The sequence below is a fragment of the Coregonus clupeaformis genome, chromosome 15 (assembly GCF_020615455.1).
Source record: "Coregonus clupeaformis isolate EN_2021a chromosome 15, ASM2061545v1, whole genome shotgun sequence".
Classification (NCBI taxonomy): domain Eukaryota; kingdom Metazoa; phylum Chordata; class Actinopteri; order Salmoniformes; family Salmonidae; genus Coregonus; species Coregonus clupeaformis.
Genome location: NC_059206.1, coordinates 50,545,653 through 50,564,226, shown reverse-complemented (window position 1 = coordinate 50,564,226; position 18,574 = coordinate 50,545,653). Strand labels below are relative to the sequence as shown.

Below are 18,574 nucleotides of genomic sequence, written 5' to 3'. Positions count from 1 at the left end.
CACTGGCTCCAGGCCATCTATAAATCACTGCTAGGCAAATCCCCGCCTTATCTTAGCTCATTGGTCACCATAGCAGCACCCACCCGTAGTCTGCGCTCCAGCAGGTATATCTCACTGGTCATTCCCAAAGCCAACACCTCCTTTGGCCGCCATTCCTTCCAGTTCTCTGCTGCCAATGACTGGAACGAATTGCAAAAATCTCTGAAGCTGGAGACTCTTATCTCCCTCACTAACTTTAAGCATCAGTTGTCAGAGCACCTTACCGATCACTGCACCTGTACACAGCCCATCTGAAATTAGCCCACCCAACTACCTCATCCCTATATTGTTATTTATTTTGCTCTTTTGCACCCCAGTATCTCTATTTGCACATAATCACTTGCACATCTAGCATTCCAGTGTTAATACTATTGTAATTATTTTGCACTATAGCCTATTTATTGCCTTACCTCCATAACTTGCTACATTTGCACACTGTATATATATTTTCTGTTGTATTTTTGACTTTATGTTTTTTACCCCATATGTAACTCTGTGTTGTTTTTATCGCACTGCTTTGCTTTATCTTGGCCAGGTCGCAGTTGTAAATGAGAACTTGTTCTCAACTGGCTTACCTGGTTAAATAAAGGTGAAATAAAAAATAAAATAAAAATAAATAAAAAATCCTCTATACCTCAGACACTACTCAAACACAGTGACATAGTGTACATGACTCTGACAGTTCAACTTGGATGTCAATATATTTCCACAAAAACTTTGAATGATTAAAGTTATTTTCCCATATTCTATAAGAGAACATTGTGGTTGTCACTGACGGACTATGTGAGATATGTGTGAGAAATGTTTTGTCTCTTGGCCAAAATGGTCAACGACCACATGCATGCCCTGTCAGTATGTTCCCCATCTGGAAACAGGGATTCCAGGCAGTGGCTAAAGCACAAAGAGGACCTTTAATTGAAGCGAACAGATACAGTGTGACAGAGAGAGAGAGAGAGAGAGAGAGAGAGAGAGAGAGAGAGAGAGAGAGAGAGAGAGAGAGAGAGAGAGAGAGAGAGAGAGAGAGAAAGAGAGAGAGTAGAGCAGAGCGGTAGAGGGAGCGAGAGAGAGTATGTGTTTGTGCGTGTGAGATATACATGTATACACAGACTGACCGACCGACAGGCAGACAGAGACAGAGAGAGAGAGAGAGAGAGCGAGAGAGAGAGATAGAGAGATACAGAGATTCAGAGAGAGAGAGATACAGAGAGAGTCCCCACTGGCCCTAGGTAAACCTTGCTGATTCTGTCCCAATGTGGTTCCAGTCGGCTGGGTGCATTGTGTGCAGCAAGCAGGATAACCCACTTTAGATCCCTGCTTGTGACTGACTGAGCACCTCATTGGACAGCGGCTGAGCAGCGGGGGCTCTGGTGAATCCAATAGACAATCCAATCCATGTCTATTGGGAGTTTTTTTTTATTTGATTAGATTTATTAGGATCCCCATTAGCCGGCACCAATGGCGACAACTAGTCTTACTAGGGTTCGACATATAACGAAAAAGACATTACAGACAAAATACAGACAAAATTTGCATACATTTAAAAACATTAACATGTAGTGTGTGTGCATCTATCAGTTACACATACATGTCAGTACATAAACACAACAAGTAGGTCACATGTGGGAGAGCCATTGTGCCGTGAGGTGTTGCTTTATTTGTTTTTTGAAACCAGGTTTGCTGTTCACTTGCGCTATATAAGATGGAAGGGAGTTCCATGCACTCATGGCTCTGTATAATACTGTACGTTTCCTTGAATTTGTTCTGGACCTGGGGACTGTGAAAAGACCCCTGGTGGCATGTCTGGTGGGGTAAGTGTGTGTGTCAGTGCTGTGTGTAAGTTGACTATGCAAACAATTTGGAATTTCCAACACATTGTTTCTTATAAAAACAAGAAGTTACGCAGTCAGTCTTTCCTCAACCCTTAGCCAACAGAAACTGGCATTAATATTAGCCCTCTGCTTACAATGACGATCAAGACGTGCCGCTCAGTTCTGGGCCAGCTGCAGCTTAACTAGGTATTTCTTTGCAGCACTTGACCATATGACTGGACAATAATCAAGATAAGATAAAACTAGAGATCTTCCTGGTCCCTGACTTCCTGGTCCCTACGCTGTCTTTTCACCATCTCTAACATCTCAAACAACTGTATGACATGATCGCAAACATGGCTTGTTTGGGTGGTGAGAACTGCAGTCAGCATCTCTGAGGAAAAACAGGGAGGAATCATGCCATACATTAATAAATAGTTGCCTAACTGTGGCATTTTAACTATGCTTTGAAACTCTTCAGGCAAGAGTCTAAAGAATGAAGAATGTGGTTTTTACTACCGTTGTTGCAGCACGCTCTTCTACACACCTCTACAAACCTCTGCCAGAGAAGTAGGTGTGTCCTCCTCCTTCGCAAAGCTCATTGTAACCTCATCATGATGATACACTATATATACAAAAGTATGTGGACACCCCTTCAAATTAGTGGATTTGGCAATTTGAGCAACACCCTTTGCTGACAGATATACAGCACACAGCCATGCAATCTCCATAGACAAACATTGGCAGTAGAATGGCCTTACTGAAGAGCTCAACATGGCACCGTCATAGGATGCCACCTTTCCAACAAGTCAGTTTGTCACATTTCTGCCCTGCTAGAGCTGCCCCGGTCAACTGTATGTGCTGTTATTGTGAAGTGGAAACGTCTAGGAGTAACAACGGCTCAGCCGTGAAGTGGTAGGCCACACAAGCTCATAGAACAGGACCGCTGAGTGCTGAAGCGCATAGAGCGTAAAAATTGTCTGTCATTGGATGCAACACTCACTATCGAGTTCCAAACTGCCTCTGGAAGCAACGTCAGCACAAGAACTGTTCATTGGAAGCTTCATGAAATGGGTTTCCATGGCCGAGCAGCCACACACAAGCCTAAGATCACCATGCGCAATGCTAAGTGTCGGCTGCAGTGGTGTAAAGCTCACCGCCATTGGACTCTGGAGCAGTGGAAACGCGTTCTCTGGCGTGATTAATCACGCTTCATCATCTGGCAGTCCGATGGAATAATCTAGATTTTGCAGATGCCAGGAGCACTCTACCTGCCCCAATGCATAGAGCCAATTGTAAAGTTTGGTGGAGGAGGAATAATGGTCTGGGGCTGTTTTTATGGTTTGGCCTAGGCCCCTTAGTTACAGTGAAGAGAAATCTTAATGCTACAGCATACAATGACATTCTAGATAATTCTATGCTTCAACTTTGTGGCAACAGTTTGGGGAAGGCCCTTTCCTCTTTCAGCATGACAATGCACTCGGGCACAAAGTGAGGTCCATACAGAAATGGTTTGTCGAGATTGGTGTGGAAGAACTTGACTGGCCTGCACAGAGCCCTGACCTCAACCCCATTGAACACCTTTGAGATGAATTGGAACGCTGACTGCGAGCCAGGCCTAATTACCCAACATCAGTGCCCGATGCTCGTGGCTGAATGTAAGCAAGTCGCCGCAGCAATGTTCCAACATCTTGTGGAAAGCCTTCCCAGAAGAGTGGAGGATGTTATAGCAGCAAAAGGGGGACCAACTCCATATTAATGCCCATGATTTTGGAATGAGATGTTCGACGAGCAGGTGTCCACATACTTTTGGTCATGTAGTGTATGAGCATGCCTGGCTGACAATAATAATTTTCATAGCTTCAGGCAACCAAATATCTCACTGGGCTGTCAACCCAGCTCTCACCTGAGAACACATGGAAATGCAATAGAACCTGACCTAACCTGCAATAGTGCTGCTTTCCCAACACTGCCTAACACTCATGACATAAACTACAAAAAAACATTATCTTTCTAGCAGATAACTAGTCATAATATAACGTAAAATAACCCAATACACTGCACTCCAAATTAAGTGTTTTATTCCTGATATCCATAATATCTTCAATATTTGAGAACCCCTCCAGCCTCATCTGTACTGACATGTTTTCAAAGAAATGTCACTGAGAGATTGAAACAACAGTATCTTGTGCCCAGTTATCTCATGGGAGCCATTAGAAACATTTGTATACATTCCATAGAGAGCCAACTAGCGTAATCATAGCGTTGATACAATTGCATTAGTAGCCTGTATTGCACTGGAATATCTCTGGCACTTGACACTCTTTACAAAACAAAGTTTTCTAATCTTATACTGAAGTCCATAGAAGTGCCAAATTACTTACACTGGATCAAAAGCAACGTCAAAACAGTCCTCTTTGGATTAAACTCCATCGTTCCAAGACTGAGAAAAAAGTAGGAGATGAAACCGGGCGCCTTTTCGGTCCCCGTGCAGTTTTTAACTTCAGCAGAGCTCTCACGGTTGGTGAAGTTTAGAATGGGTCGCTCGGGACGGTTGTCACTCGTTACCACAGCCACAAAGTCAGAATTGGCTATCATAAAAATTCATGAAAACAATTGGTCTTAATTTAAGGTTGTGATTAGGCACAAGGTTAGCAGTGTGGTTAAGGTTAGGTTTAGCATCAGATTTTTTTGAAGATACATTTTGGAAATAGGCGGGGTTTAACCATAGTTATGACTTTGTGGCTGTGGTAACTAGTGACGACCTCTCGTGACGGCAGAGACAAGGAGGGTACTGACATTTCAAGGAGTAGTAGTATGATCGTGCTGCGACAATTCAGTTACTACACAAATGCTTGCCTGGCAGTAGTTACTTAGTCTGAGACAAATAAACTCAATAAAAAAAGAAAAGTCCCTTTTTCAGGACCCTGTCTTTCAAAGATAATTTGTAAAAATCCTAATAACTTCACATATCTTCATTGTAAAGGATTTAAACACTGTTTCCCATGCTTGTTCAATGAACCATAAACAATTAATGAACATGCACCTGTGGAACGGTCGTTAAGACACTAACAGCTTACAGAGGGTAGGCAATTAAGGTCACAGTTATGAAAACTTAGGACACTAAAGAGGTCTTTCTACTGACTCTGAAAAACACCAAAAGAAAGATGCCCAGGGTCCCTGCTCATCTGCGTGAACGTGCCTTAGCGCATGCTGCAAGGAGGCATGAGGACTGCAGATGTGGCCAGGGTAATAAATTGCAATGTCCGTACTGTGAGAAGCCTAAGACAGCGCTACAGGGCGACAGGATGGACAGCTGATCGTCCTCGCAGTGGAAGAACACCTGCACAGGATCGGTACATCTGAACATCACACCTGCGGGACAGGTACAGGATGGCAACAACAACTGTCAGAGTTACACCAGGAACGCACAATCCCTCCATCAGTGCTCAGACTGTCCGCAATAGGCTGAGAGAGGCTGGACTGAGGGCTTGTAGGCCTGTTGTAAGGCAGGTCCTCACCAGACATCACCGGCAACAACGTCACCTATGGGCACCATCGCTGGACCAGACAGGACTGGCAGAAAGTGCTCTTCACTGACGAGTCGCGGTTTTGTCTCACCAGGGGTGATGGTCGGATTCGCGTTTATCGTCGAAGGAATGAGTGTTACACCGAGGCCTGTACTCTGGAGCGGGATCGATTTGGAGGTGGAGGGCCCGTCATGGTCTGGGCGGTGTGTCACAGCATCATCGGACTGAGCTTGTTGTCATTGCAGGCAATCTCAATGCTGTGCATTACAGGGAAGACATCCTCCTCCCTCATGTGGTACCCTTCCTGCAGGCTCATCCTGACATGACCCTCCAGCATGACAATGCCACCAGCCATACTGCTCGTTCTGTGCGTGATTTCCTGCAAGACAGGAATGTCAGTGTTCTGCCATGACCAGCGAAGAGCCCGGATCTCAATCCCATTGAGCACGTCTGGGACCTGTTTGATCGGAGGGTGAGGGCTAGGGCCATTCCCCCAAGAAATGTCCGGGAACTTGCAGGTGCCTTGGTGGAAGAGTGGGGTAACATCTCACAGCAAGAACTGGCAAATCTGGTGCAGTCCATGAGCAGGAGATGCACTGCAGTACTTAATGCAGCTGGTGGCCACACCAGATACTGACTGTTACTTTTGATTTTGACAGTCACACTGTGGGATGTGGTGACGTACAGTTGAAGTCGGATGTTTAAATACACCTTAGCCAAATACATTTAAACTCAATTTTTCACAATTCCTGACATTTAATCCTAGTAAAGATTTCCTATTTTAGGTCAGTTAGGATCACCACTTTATTTTAAGAATGTGAAATGTCAGAATAATAGTAGAGAGAATGATTTATTTCAGCTTTTATTTCTTTCATCACATTCCCAGTGGGTCAGAAGTTTACATACACTCAATTAGTATTTGGTAGCATTGCCTTTAAATTGTTTAACTTGGGTCAAACGTTTCGTGTAGCCTTCCATAAGCTTCCCACAATAAGTTGGGTGAATTTTGGCCCATTCTTCCTGACAGAGCTGGTGTAACTGAATCAGATTTGTAGGCCTCCTTGCTCGCACATGCTTTTTCAGTTCTGCCCACAAATGTTCTATAGGATTGAGGTCAGGGCTTTGTGACAGCCACTCCAATACCTTTACTTTGTTGTCCTTAAGCCATTTTGCCACAACTTTGGAAGTGTGCTTGGGGTCATTGTCCATTTGGAAGACCCATTTGCGACCAAGCTTTAACTTCCTGACTGATGTCTTGAGATGTTGCTTCAATATATCCACATAATTTTCCTTCCTCATGATGCCATCTATTTTGTGAAGTGCACCAGTCCCTCCTGCAGCAAAGCACCCCCACAGCATGATGCGGCCACCCCCGTGCTTCACGGTTGGGATGGTGTTCTTCGGCTTGCAAGCAACCCCCTTTTTCCTCCAAACATAACGATGGTCATTATGGCCAAACAGTTCTATTTTTGTTTAATCAGACCAGAGGACATTTCTCCTAAAAGTACGATCTTTGTCCCCATGTGCAGTTGCAAACCGTAGTCTGGCTTTTTTTATGGTGGTTTTGGAGCAGTGGCTTCTTCCTTGCTGAGCGGCGTTTCAGGTTATGTCGATATAGAACGTTTTACTGTGGATATAGATACTTTTATACCTGTTTCCTCCAGCATCTTCACAAGGTCCTTTGCTGTTGTTCTGGGATTGATTTGCACTTTTCGCACCAAAGTACATTCATCTCTAGGAGACAGAACGCGTCTCCTTCCTGAGCTGAATGACGGCTGCGTGGTCCCATGGTGTTTATACTTGCGTACAGATGAACGTGGTACTTTCAGGCATTTGGAAATTGCTCCCAAGGATGAACCAGACTTGTGGAGGTCTACAATTTATTTTCTGAGGTCTTGGCTGATTTCTTTTGATTTTCCCATGATGTCAAGCCAAGAGGCACTGAGTTTGAAGGTAGGCCTTGAAATACATCAGCAGGTACACCTCCAATTGACTCAAAACCTATCAGAAGCTTCTAAAGCCATTACATTATTTTCTGGACATTTCCAAGCTGTTTAAAGGCACTGTCAATTTAGTGTATGTAAACTTCTGACCCACTGAAATTGTGATTTAGTGAATTATAAGTGAAATAATCTGTCTGTAAACAATTGTTGGAAAATGTACTTATGTCATGCACAAAGTAGATGTCCTAACCGACTTGCCAAAACTATAGCTTGTTAATAGAAATGTGTGGCGTGGTTGAAAAACAAGTTTTAATGATTCCAACCTAAATGTATGTAAACTTCCGACTTCAACTGTATGTGTGGTGACTGTGTGTGAAGTTCTCTGGAACCATTCTATACAGGCAGGAAGTTATTTATCTTCTTTATACTCATTCTTTATCTTCTTTATAAGATCATCCATTCAAGATATCTATCCGCTGTATACGTAGGCTGACGTAGAACAACAACCTATCCCTCAACGTCAGTAAGACCAAGGAGTTGATCGTGGACTACAGGAAACAGGGGGGCAAGCACGCCCCTATCCATTCCCTAAGTTCTAGACCTCAGCTGAATCTAGTAATGAATGGTGTGGCTATTGAACAAGTTGAGGAGACTAAATTACTCGGCATTACCTTAGATTGTAAACTGTCATGGTCAAAACGTATAGATTCAATGGTTTAAAGACGGGGAGAGGTCTGTCTGTAATAAAGAGATGCTCTGCTATTTTGACACCACACTCCAAAAAGTCCTGCAGGCTCTAGTCTTATCTTGATTATTGTCCAGTCGTGTGGAGAGACTGACTGCATCACTTCTTCTTTTTATAAGAAACATTGTGTTGGAAATCCCAAATTGTTTGCATAGTCAATTTACACACAACTCTGACACACACACACTTACCCCAGAAGACATGCCACCAGGGGTCTTTTCACAGTCCCCAAATCCAGAACAAATTCTAGAAAGCGTACAGTATTATATAGAGCCATTTTTGCATGGAACACTGTTCCATCTCAAATTGCTCAAATGAACAGCAAACCTGGTTTCAAAAAAAAGATAAAGCAACACATCACGGCACAACGCCTCTCCCCTATTTGACCTATATAGTTTGTTTGTATGTATTGATATGTAGGCTACGTGTGCCTTTAAAAATATATATTTAAGTAGTTATGTCTTTGAGCTGTTCTTGTCTACTAAGGTTCTTTATTATGTCATGTTTCATGTTTTGTGTGGACCCCAGGAAGAGTAGCTGCTGCTTTTGCTACAGCTAATGGGGATCCTAATAAAATACCAAACTCCACATCGACGGGGCTGCAGTGGAGCGGGTCGAGAGCTTCAAGTTCCTCGGTGTCCAAATCACTAAGGACTTAAAATGGTCCACGCACTTGCAAATAGTTGAGAAGAAAGCGCCTCTTCCCCCTCAGGAGGTTGAAAAGATTTGGCATGGGCCCTCAAATCCTCAAAAAGTTATACAGCTGCACCATTGAGAGCATATTGACTGGCTGCATCACTGCTTGGTATGGCAACTGCACCCCCTCAATCACATGGTGCTACAGAGGGTGGTGCGGACAGCCCAGTACATCACTGGGGCCGAGCACCCTGCCATCCAGGACCTCTATATCAGGTGGTGTGTTAGGATGGCCCAGAGAATTGTTAAAGACTCCAGCCACCCAAGCCATAGACTGTTCTCTCTGCTTCCGCATGGCAAGCGGTACCGGAGCAACAAGTCCGATACCAACTGGCTCCTGAACAGCTTCTATCCCCAAGCCATAAGACTGCTACTCACTCTATGCTAACACACTCACTCTATGCACACTCTACACACTCATTCACTCACACACACACATGCACAAGCACACGCACACTTCATTTGCTCATACACATAACATGCACACACATTGATACTGACTCACACACACACACACACACACACACACACACACACACAATCATATACACTGCTGCTACTCTGTTTATCATATATCCTGATACCTAGTCACCTTACTCCTATACATATCTACCCCTACCACTCCAGTATCCCTGCACATTGTAAATATGGTATTGGCACTGACCCTGGAACTGACCCGGTATATCCCCGGTATGTAGTTTATTTACTTTCTCATGTTTTTCTTATTTCTATTTCCGGTGGGGGGTACTACTATATAGTAATACTGATATTGATTACTGCATTGTTGGGAAAGAGCTTGCATAAAAGGCATTTCACTGTACTTGTGCACATGACAATAAAACTTGAAACTTAGTAATGCACTACATGCTACAATTCAAGCGCTTACTGGTGCACCGATTTCTGTATTTCAATACAGATATGGACATTCACCAATGAGTCATCATCATGATGCAGTAACTTGTCTGATTTAGGATTTACATTATGTCTGCAGGCTATATGTTTCCAGATAATACGGTACAGAAGTTTGACAGGTGACTCTTGGAGTATTTGTTACCCAAGCCCACCCCACCCCTGACCCCAGTCCATTCATAGTTACCGCCCTGAAAGATTATACACAATCCTCAAGCTCTCAAAAAGTCTCCAACTATTCGGTCAGGTAGTAAATTTGAACATTTTTCTCCAAACCTGTTTGGACCTGAGTATCAGGGTGTGTTTGTTACAATCCCCTACAGCAACAGACATACCGAGTGACAATACAAGCCGCACTATAGTAACATTTTGACCCATACGTTTGATCTTAGGACAGTGACTGACACCGTACCCTCGGAGCTACCCTTCTGAGATAATACAGATGTTGTTTACAATGTGTTTAAGCTATTACTCATTGACAAACTGTTGGTCACCCCCCCTTTACATCAAAAGAGGATGAGAGACATAGTTAACAGTACTACGGGAGCCCTGAGGCAGAGCAGTAGTCAGGGTTCTACATCTCTCTGTCTCTCTACCTTTGTCTCTGTCTCACACCACAGATCCCCAAATGATACCCATGTGCTGTTATATACCTGACCCCTGAGTCTGCGATAAGTTAAACAGAACCACAGTTCTCCGCATTTACAGTAAAGTGGCAGGTTTCACAATAATATTATCATGAATTCCTGGAGGATGAAAACATCAACAAACTGTGGGTGTTCGTCTGTCTATCTATCTATCTGTCTGTCTCCTTGCCTGGCTGTCTGTTCTCAGTTATTGTTCTTTATAAGACACAAACACCGAGAGCACACAGGCAGAATCATAATGGAAGCTGCCTTGCCTCTTTTCTTTCAGTCTGAAACCATGAAGGCCTTCCTGTGTGTGTAATGGGGTCAGTATGCCTGCATTGCCCAGACTGCCCACTGACTGTGAACAAGTTCCAGCTGAAAGGATTAACTGATGTGTACAGTAATCCCAAACGCATGAGCAACCTGTCTGCAGCAAACTAGCTGGCTTGCTGCCTGCACTTCAGAGAGAAAGCGTTATCTTTTTAGCATACAACAATAACTCACGCACGCACGCAAACATACACACGAACGCAGGCACGTAGCAGCCTATCATGATACTAATTCAGTCCTATGTCCAACATTAAAAAACAAGGCTTTATTTTTTTTTGGCATAAGATCCTTGACAGCATGTGCAATGCTTTCAAAATGCTTTCAAATCTGTGCTAATGAGAGTACATACAGTATGACAAACCAGTGCATTAAGTGGACATTTCACAGCAGTGTATATGACTGGAGCATATCAGTCAGATGCAGTCTCAGCCCTCTCCTCCCTCAGTCAAAGTGGACTGAGACGATAGATCAGTGCTCCTCAACCCTGGTCCTGGAGAGTCAAAGTGATGCAGGTTGTTTTCCAACCTTAGTGCCGTCACACCTGATACAACAATCTCTTGAGACAGACTGTCAACATAAATGTTATTAAATGTCAAATCGAGAAGCTGGTCAGCACACACAAATTTGGTTCTGGGTTCCGAGTACGGGTACTGATTCAACTCATCCATAATCAAATCTTCAACACCTTGATCAACTGAATCTATCGCTGCTGAGCTGTGACAAATAAGCTCTCCAGAAGGGGACAAGATGGAGGATCGCTGTGTTAACATTATTTTACACATTTTACAGACATTTGTTATTTATTACATGTGCTTTCAAAAGTGAAGAGTGAACTGATGAGTGTATCTTATATACAATACAATGTGTGCAAAATATGGAAACAAAATGCAGATAGATTCAGGAGAATAAGCGGAGGTGCATTAATATCAAGTGTCACATGGTGAGGGTGATTTCAAACCTACCGGTCCATCCATAACAGAGACTACAGGCCTTGGGCATAAGCTGCTGGTGATATGCATCGCAAGCCCTCTTACTTTGTCTTGTTACTTGTCTCTATTTTAGGAAGTGGCTCTTTTTGGGATTCATAGACTGTCAAATCACCCCCAGTATGTGACCGTCAATCGTCTAGTTTCCAGAGCTTGACCTTCTTCATGACAAACTTCTTTTTGTTCTGTGCTACTGTCAGATTAAGACATCAGGAATCTATTTTGAGAGGCTTTCTGGATTACTGTATGCGACCGTAGGCTACCTCACAAATCAATTTCCCAAAAAATTAAAGACAGAAAAGAAAGAAAGATTAGTCAAAAAACTAAAATCTTAGCGGATGGACGCAAAATGAATCTAGTTCCAATACACATTTATTGGACATTTCGATTTTGATCAAAATATAAGACCAATATTGACATATTTTCATTATACGTTTGTTTGTTTTATCTAATTCAGATTATGTCGAAGCTCCATATACTCCATATTATTAATGACAAACACACTCATTATACTATCACCATACTATCATACGTATCACCTGAGAAACGTTGGAGCAAATTAGTTATTTTCTCTCTATTACTGACATATACACTCTTAGAAAAAAAGGTGCTAAGTAGAACCATACAGGGTTCTTCAGTTTGTCCCCATAGGGGAACCCTTTTTGGTGCTGGGTAGAACCCTTTGCAAAGAACCCCCTGTATATATGGTTCTAACTAGAACCCTCTTTGAAGGGTTCTACCAAGAACCATTTTATCATCTAAAGGTTCTTCCTAGAACCATCTATGAATAGTTCTCCCAAGAACACTTTTATCTTTGGAGGGTTCTTCCTAGTACCCTCTATGAATGGTTCCACCAGCCTTATTAGCCTTTAAAATCTAATTATTTATGACAATACATTACATATATCATAAGGCCTTTCTTTGAGGGCCTAGTTATACACTAACACAGTGGTGTTAGGAATCTCCTGGTTTACAGGCCACATCAGGCCTGCAAGTCACATTATGCTGTCTTGTAAAGTGATGTGTAATTCCTATTGGAATCCAGCCAGAGTTAGGATATCCAACAAGTGGAATTGTTAAATCAGCCCCAACCTGTATTCAGAATGACTGCCAGGGTAGGGAAGATTGAAGACTGAGACTACCTCAATCATCTAAACTGGAACAACCATCTAAGTAACGGGTGCAATAAATCCAATAGATTGGATTAGTTTAGAAAACTGTATGTTATTTATCTTTGTGTAGCATGAAATGTATTAGCCAATCAATGTACATGCAAAAACAGAGATATTACAGTAAAAAATTAAATAAAAAACATCTCCCTTCATGCTGGGAACTTGTATATATGGCTCTATATACAACCCTTCTTGCCTTCCAAATTATAAAAAAAAACTTTCTTCCAAAAACGGTTATTGGGTTGTTAAAGGTTCTAGGTAGAACCCTTTGCCTTACAAATAACCCTTGTCTTCCAAAAGGGTTCTTCTGATCAAAATGGTTCTTGGTAGAACCCTATCCCTCCGCAAATAACCCTTTTGGAACCCTTTTTTCTAAGAGTGTAGGGCCTTATTGATACATGCTGGATTTATGTCAATTTTATCTTAAATTCTAGGAATTATTGCAAACAACTTTATGTACAAGCTTTACATTTACTTACATTAACAGTACAATCAAATGTTTTCCTAATACTGTAAAGGCGCAATCTGTAAGTTCTCTTCCCCCATGTGGCAACAAGATGAAACAAAAACAAGATGAATAAATGTATTTATGTCAGTAGCATCTGTTCCTCCTCTTCTTTTATATACGGAATATAATATTTTGGTGGGTACACTTGCATAGACCCCTTTCAATTGTTAAACAATAGAAAAATCTAACTTACAGATTGCGCTTGTAAGACTAGAACATTTTGAAAATGTCAGTGTGTCAAAAGCAAACATTCTGCTTAGAAGATGAGGAATGTGCCAAAATATAGGTAATAACATGTTTTAAAATATACCATGGATTGACAGTGTTTCGTTAAAAGTATCAAACAACTAGGACACAGGATTCTAACCCATCGCAGATTGTCTGTGCAAACCCACCAGAGTTCACATGGACTTGGACAACTTTGGTTTAATGCCATAGTCTGAGGTGTTTTTAGGGGCTTTAGGATGTTATAAGTAAACCTGAGAATGTTTTGTTCTGTTGTATAAAGCTGATGAGGTTGTGGCTTTAAATGATCAGTTCTGGGTCAGGATGCCATAGGTCTTCTGATGTCTCTTCTAGCTTAGGTCCTTAAGGTCCAGGTCTTGGTACCCAAGTTGGATAGACGGAAGACCACAGTGTACAAGTTCAATGTTTCCCCAGGCTTCTCTATCCACTGAACCAGACCAGGTTGTTATTAAGACTGGTAGACCATGTTGTTCAGATAGATGGGCCACATCACTTTCAGGTGAACGGGTTGGTGCAGAGCCATAGATAAACTCTGGCTTTTCCTCTGACCTGATGGCATTCAGGTGAATGGGTTGTGGTATTTCTTATGGTATCTCCTCTGACTGACCAGATAACAGACCTGAAGATAGTGGGGCACAGACAGACCTACAGGGTGGTGGAAGGGTTAATTCTTAATGTCCTCCTTCTCCATGTCTTCCATGGATTTTCTTTTGAAAAATCCAGCCTGGTAGATGGAGCAAAGAAGAAAAAATTGAATACAACATAATTCACATCCGAATTTAAGTCTCAAGTTTGAGTTTAAGTATATAGATTTTAAAGTGTATTTCACACATGGTCACACATGTTGAACCTCTCTATAATGCAAGCCTGTGCTATTCTATCTCTTCCCAATTGACACAAGCAGACAGAATGTTGTGAACACACACATACCTTCCATAGGGCGAAGATGACCAGTGCTAGAATGAGAAGTCCTATTAAGATACTGACTATAATGATCCACAGTGGTATACCTCCTAGTGCCTCTTTAGACACCTGAATCTTCACCTGAGATAGAAACAAGAGTGTTACATGACCCAGAAAACAAACAAAGGACAACAAGCAAACACATAAAATCACATGAAAATGAATATGTCATTGCACTCACATCTCTGGCGTTATTAGCGGTACTCAACATGAAGAGATCAGTGTTCTGGTTCTCCAGAGTGGCATGAACTATCATATGAAGACTGGTGAACTCTGCCTGCTCAGCAAATCATTGAATCAGATTAATGAATCAGAATCAGTCAGAAACAAAATCATTCAATCACTCCATTATACTCACTTTGATAAAGGTGGGCTTCCACACCCTGAAGGTAACATTGACCTGGCTGTTGTTGGCGTGAGGGATGGAGCAGTCAAATGACTTACATGGGTGGTCCTTACAGCCCTGCAAGGAGAGAATACACACTGTGAGACACACACACACACGCGCGCGCACACACACACACACACACACACACAGTGTTGACTCACCACCAGGAAGTCACTGAGGGTCTCTTTTTTAAGGTTGAGAGTGTGGACATTGTTGTGGTTGATCTTTAAAGGGTTAATCAGATCCATGGCATGGCATCTCACATCCTGTGGGAGACAGACAAGATCCATCAATAAATCAATCAATCATCAGTCAATCAATCACATTGGATCAAGTTGATCCACACCACTAAAGTTATGCAGTCTGGTTGACTTCACAGTGTGATTATCTGTTGACTGGCAGAGAACCCTGTGCAGGGTACAGATAGAAACTCTACCTCTATTGTACAGTACATGTACCGTAGGGAGAGAGAGAGGCCTTACCTGTGAGGAGGTGACGTCAGTCAGGTAAAGCAGGACGTTCTCTCTGGGTGACAGGTACGGGTACGTCACCCTTAGCTTCAGAGGAGGAGCCACCATATCCACATCTTTTTCCATCTGGAGGTTAGAGATAGGGTTTTATAGCGGGAACCGGGTTAACAAGATTTCCCACCCAAACTCATTCTCGTCTCAGGGGAGAAATAATGTTGAGAAACCAGTAAATTATTATAAATGATTTATATGAGCAGCGTGACGTGAAATGGAGCTGTTAAATGATATGTCATGTCTAAATCTGTCTTCTCTGCTGCCTTCTCTGCTCTGATATCTGCATGACCAATCATCAACCCTCAGTGTGATTGTGTGTGCTGTTGTAGCCTATTTACTTACACGAAGTCGGCATAAATTCAAAGTGCTGCGTGCGATGGGTTCTCCTACCATGCCATTGCAAACAGCAAGTAGGCCTACGGGCTATTCAGATCAGCACTCAAACAAGATGGCCATAGCCTACCTTCCCCAAGAATTTCTCAACATATCACAACTGATGAGAGGATATGCCGAGAAAGAGAAGGGTAAATCAGCCGAGATGCAAAAATACAAAATATGCACGTGCGACATATCAACTCTCTGGCTTCATTCATACATTAGACCAATCATCACAATGGTAGCAGCCTACCATATTTGCGCAACATAAAGTCCCCAATAGAAAACATTCTTAGACTAATTGCCTGGCTTCTATAAATGTAATTGCTTGCTATGTGCAGGCTACACGCGACCTCTCGACGCAGTTACGGTAGACCATTTTTTTTGTTTTTCTTTCACTTAGTCCCCACACTCCCTCAATGGTCATGCTGCTCCCCCTATGGCCATTCCCCCCCACCCCCTCAACAGTCTTTACTCTGCCTCCACCCCAATTGACATTTATTTATTCATCACTGCTACAGTTGTTATGATATATATAGTGCTATTTATATTTCTACTGTTGTTTTTATGACCATTTTCTTTATTTTATTTCACTTAGTCCTGCATGTTGGAGCTCGAAGCCTAAGACTTTCACTGCACCCTGCAATCACACCTGCAACCCTGTACATGTGACTATTAAACATTCGGAATCATTGTCTAATCTCAATCGGATTATCATGAAGTAAAAACATCCATAACATTCCCAAATTCCCCCGATAGCCAGGTGCAAGGGGAGAGAAAAGGGTCAACAAGCTGCTTGACATCGTTCAGTCAAAGGTAGGCTAAAGCTAATGTAATTTTCACAAGACCTCATAATATTTGACCAGTCCGTCAACGGCACTTCATAGGCCTAGGCTATGAAGTAGCCTATAACTAGACTACATCAACAAAATAGTGTGGTAAATTTGAGAGAACTTTGAGTTGATTCAATTGCAAAAAGTACAAAAAGAAAATGTTAGATTCGTGTGTATATTTCTCCATTTACAGTGGTATAATCATGTCATTTTTTCCCGCTAGTATTATAGGCTATGCTTTTAAATACCACTTCCGGTTTGAACAGGAATACCGGGATGCCCGGTAATTTCATGCAATTTTCTCCTGATTTTTTTGGGGTAGATTCTCTGGAAAAATATTAAACCCTAGTCAGAGAGAATCAGTAAGTCACAGGTCTTTCACTCACAATTGAATCACATGTTAGCCTCTTCAAAGCTGAGGCAACTCAGAATACTTGTCTTATTTTTGGTCACACCACTTGGCCATATCTAACCAGGTCTCTCACCAGACTCAGGGCGCTCTGACTAACCAGGTCTCACTATAGTATGAACCATGGTATTTCCAAGAATCCACATCTATACCATGGTAAAATGAGGCAATACCATGGTATTATTTAGGTGCATGGCAGTACCATCTTACTTAAAAGCTAAAATGATGGTACATTTCCATGATTCAGATCTATACCATGGTATACATGATGCAATACCAAGGTAATAAGTGAACGTACCATAGTAGTACCATGGTACATATTTGTAAGGGATGTCTTACTTTTGGGCACACCACTTGCCCATATCTCACCAGACTCAGGGCGTTCCGACTAACCAGGCCTCACTAGAGTATGACTGGGATGATACTGTATGTATGTATGTCTTACCGTGTAGCTTATCTTGACCACTTCTCCTATCACACTGGTGTGGTTGAAGACGCTAGGGTACTGCTCTCCCTCTTTCACTATGATGTGGTCCTCCTTCATGTGCCTGTCACTGAGAGATGGAGGGATGAGAAAGGAGATGGAAAGATATGGAAAATGGTCGAACTTTCTTTTTTTTTTAATCTGTGAAAATAAGAATGTACTGTATGTGTTGCAACTGCTGTCTGTACTCACGCTGTGAATCTAAGTCCAGGCTCATACTTTACAGGGATGGAGATTCTCACAGTGTTGTCATGGAGGGTGGCGTTCAGTTCCTCACTGTCACTGTAGTAAGGGGAAAAGCCATTGCATTAGAATTTTGACATTTCAATACTTCTTCTTTGATCAATCATTTATTTTATGTTGTTTAGATTTAGTGTGACACCATGGCTTACTGTACCTGGTTGCAGTTACGTTGATCTGAATTTCCTTCCAGACATATGCAGGGTTGACTTCAAACAGGATCTTAAACACCTCCTGCAGAGAGAGAACAAGCAGACACATGAGTGGCCTGAAGTCTAATGGTATGAGGATAGATATGTATTATTGCAAGAATCATCTTATATATGTTCAGAGGGGACTGTGTGAATCAGGCCTTCATGGTCGAATTGCTGCAAAGAAACCACTACTAAAGGACACCAATAATAAGAAGAGACCTGCTTGGGCCAAGAAACACGAGCAATGGACATTAGTCCGGTGGAAATTCTTCCTTTGGTCTGGAGTCCAAATTTGAGATTTTTGGTTCCAATCGCCGTGTCTTTGTGAGACGCGGTGTGGGTGAACGGATGATCTCTGCATGTGTAGTTCCCACCGTAAAGCATGGAGGAGGAGATGTGATGGTGCTTTACTGGTGACACTGTCAGTGATTTATTTAGAATTCAAGGCACACTTAACCAGCATGGCTACCACAGCATTCTGCAGCGATACGCCATCCCATCTGGTTTGAGCTTAGTGGGACTATCATTTGTTTTTCAACAGGACAATTACCCAAAACACACCTCCAGGCTGTGTAAGGGCTATTTGACCAAGAAGGAGAGTGATGGAGTGCTGCATCAGATGA

General features: G+C 42.4%; 2 protein-coding genes across 2 annotated transcripts in view; both read right to left on the bottom strand.

Moving 5' to 3' along the window:
* The window catches only part of LOC121582841 (integrin alpha-2), a 40,014-nt gene extending 35,646 nt beyond the window's left edge, over nt 1-4,368 (bottom strand). Inside the window, exon 1 of the mRNA XM_041898976.1 lies at nt 4,232-4,368. Within this exon, the coding sequence (XP_041754910.1) occupies nt 4,232-4,280 (49 nt within the window). The 5' untranslated portion in view covers nt 4,281-4,368. The remainder of the gene's footprint in view (nt 1-4,231) is intronic.
* Nucleotides 4,369-12,857: 8,489 nt separating this feature from the next.
* itga1 (integrin, alpha 1) overlaps nt 12,858-18,574 on the bottom strand; it is an 85,785-nt gene continuing 80,068 nt past the window's right edge. Inside the window, exons 22-30 of the mRNA XM_041898973.1 lie at nt 17,915-17,991; nt 17,710-17,799; nt 17,479-17,587; nt 15,375-15,488; nt 15,054-15,158; nt 14,863-14,967; nt 14,686-14,781; nt 14,472-14,585; nt 12,858-14,265 (exon numbers count right to left, since the gene is read on the bottom strand). Of these exons, the coding sequence (XP_041754907.1) occupies nt 14,206-14,265; nt 14,472-14,585; nt 14,686-14,781; nt 14,863-14,967; nt 15,054-15,158; nt 15,375-15,488; nt 17,479-17,587; nt 17,710-17,799; nt 17,915-17,991 (870 nt within the window). The 3' untranslated portion in view covers nt 12,858-14,205. The remainder of the gene's footprint in view (nt 14,266-14,471; nt 14,586-14,685; nt 14,782-14,862; nt 14,968-15,053; nt 15,159-15,374; nt 15,489-17,478; nt 17,588-17,709; nt 17,800-17,914; nt 17,992-18,574) is intronic.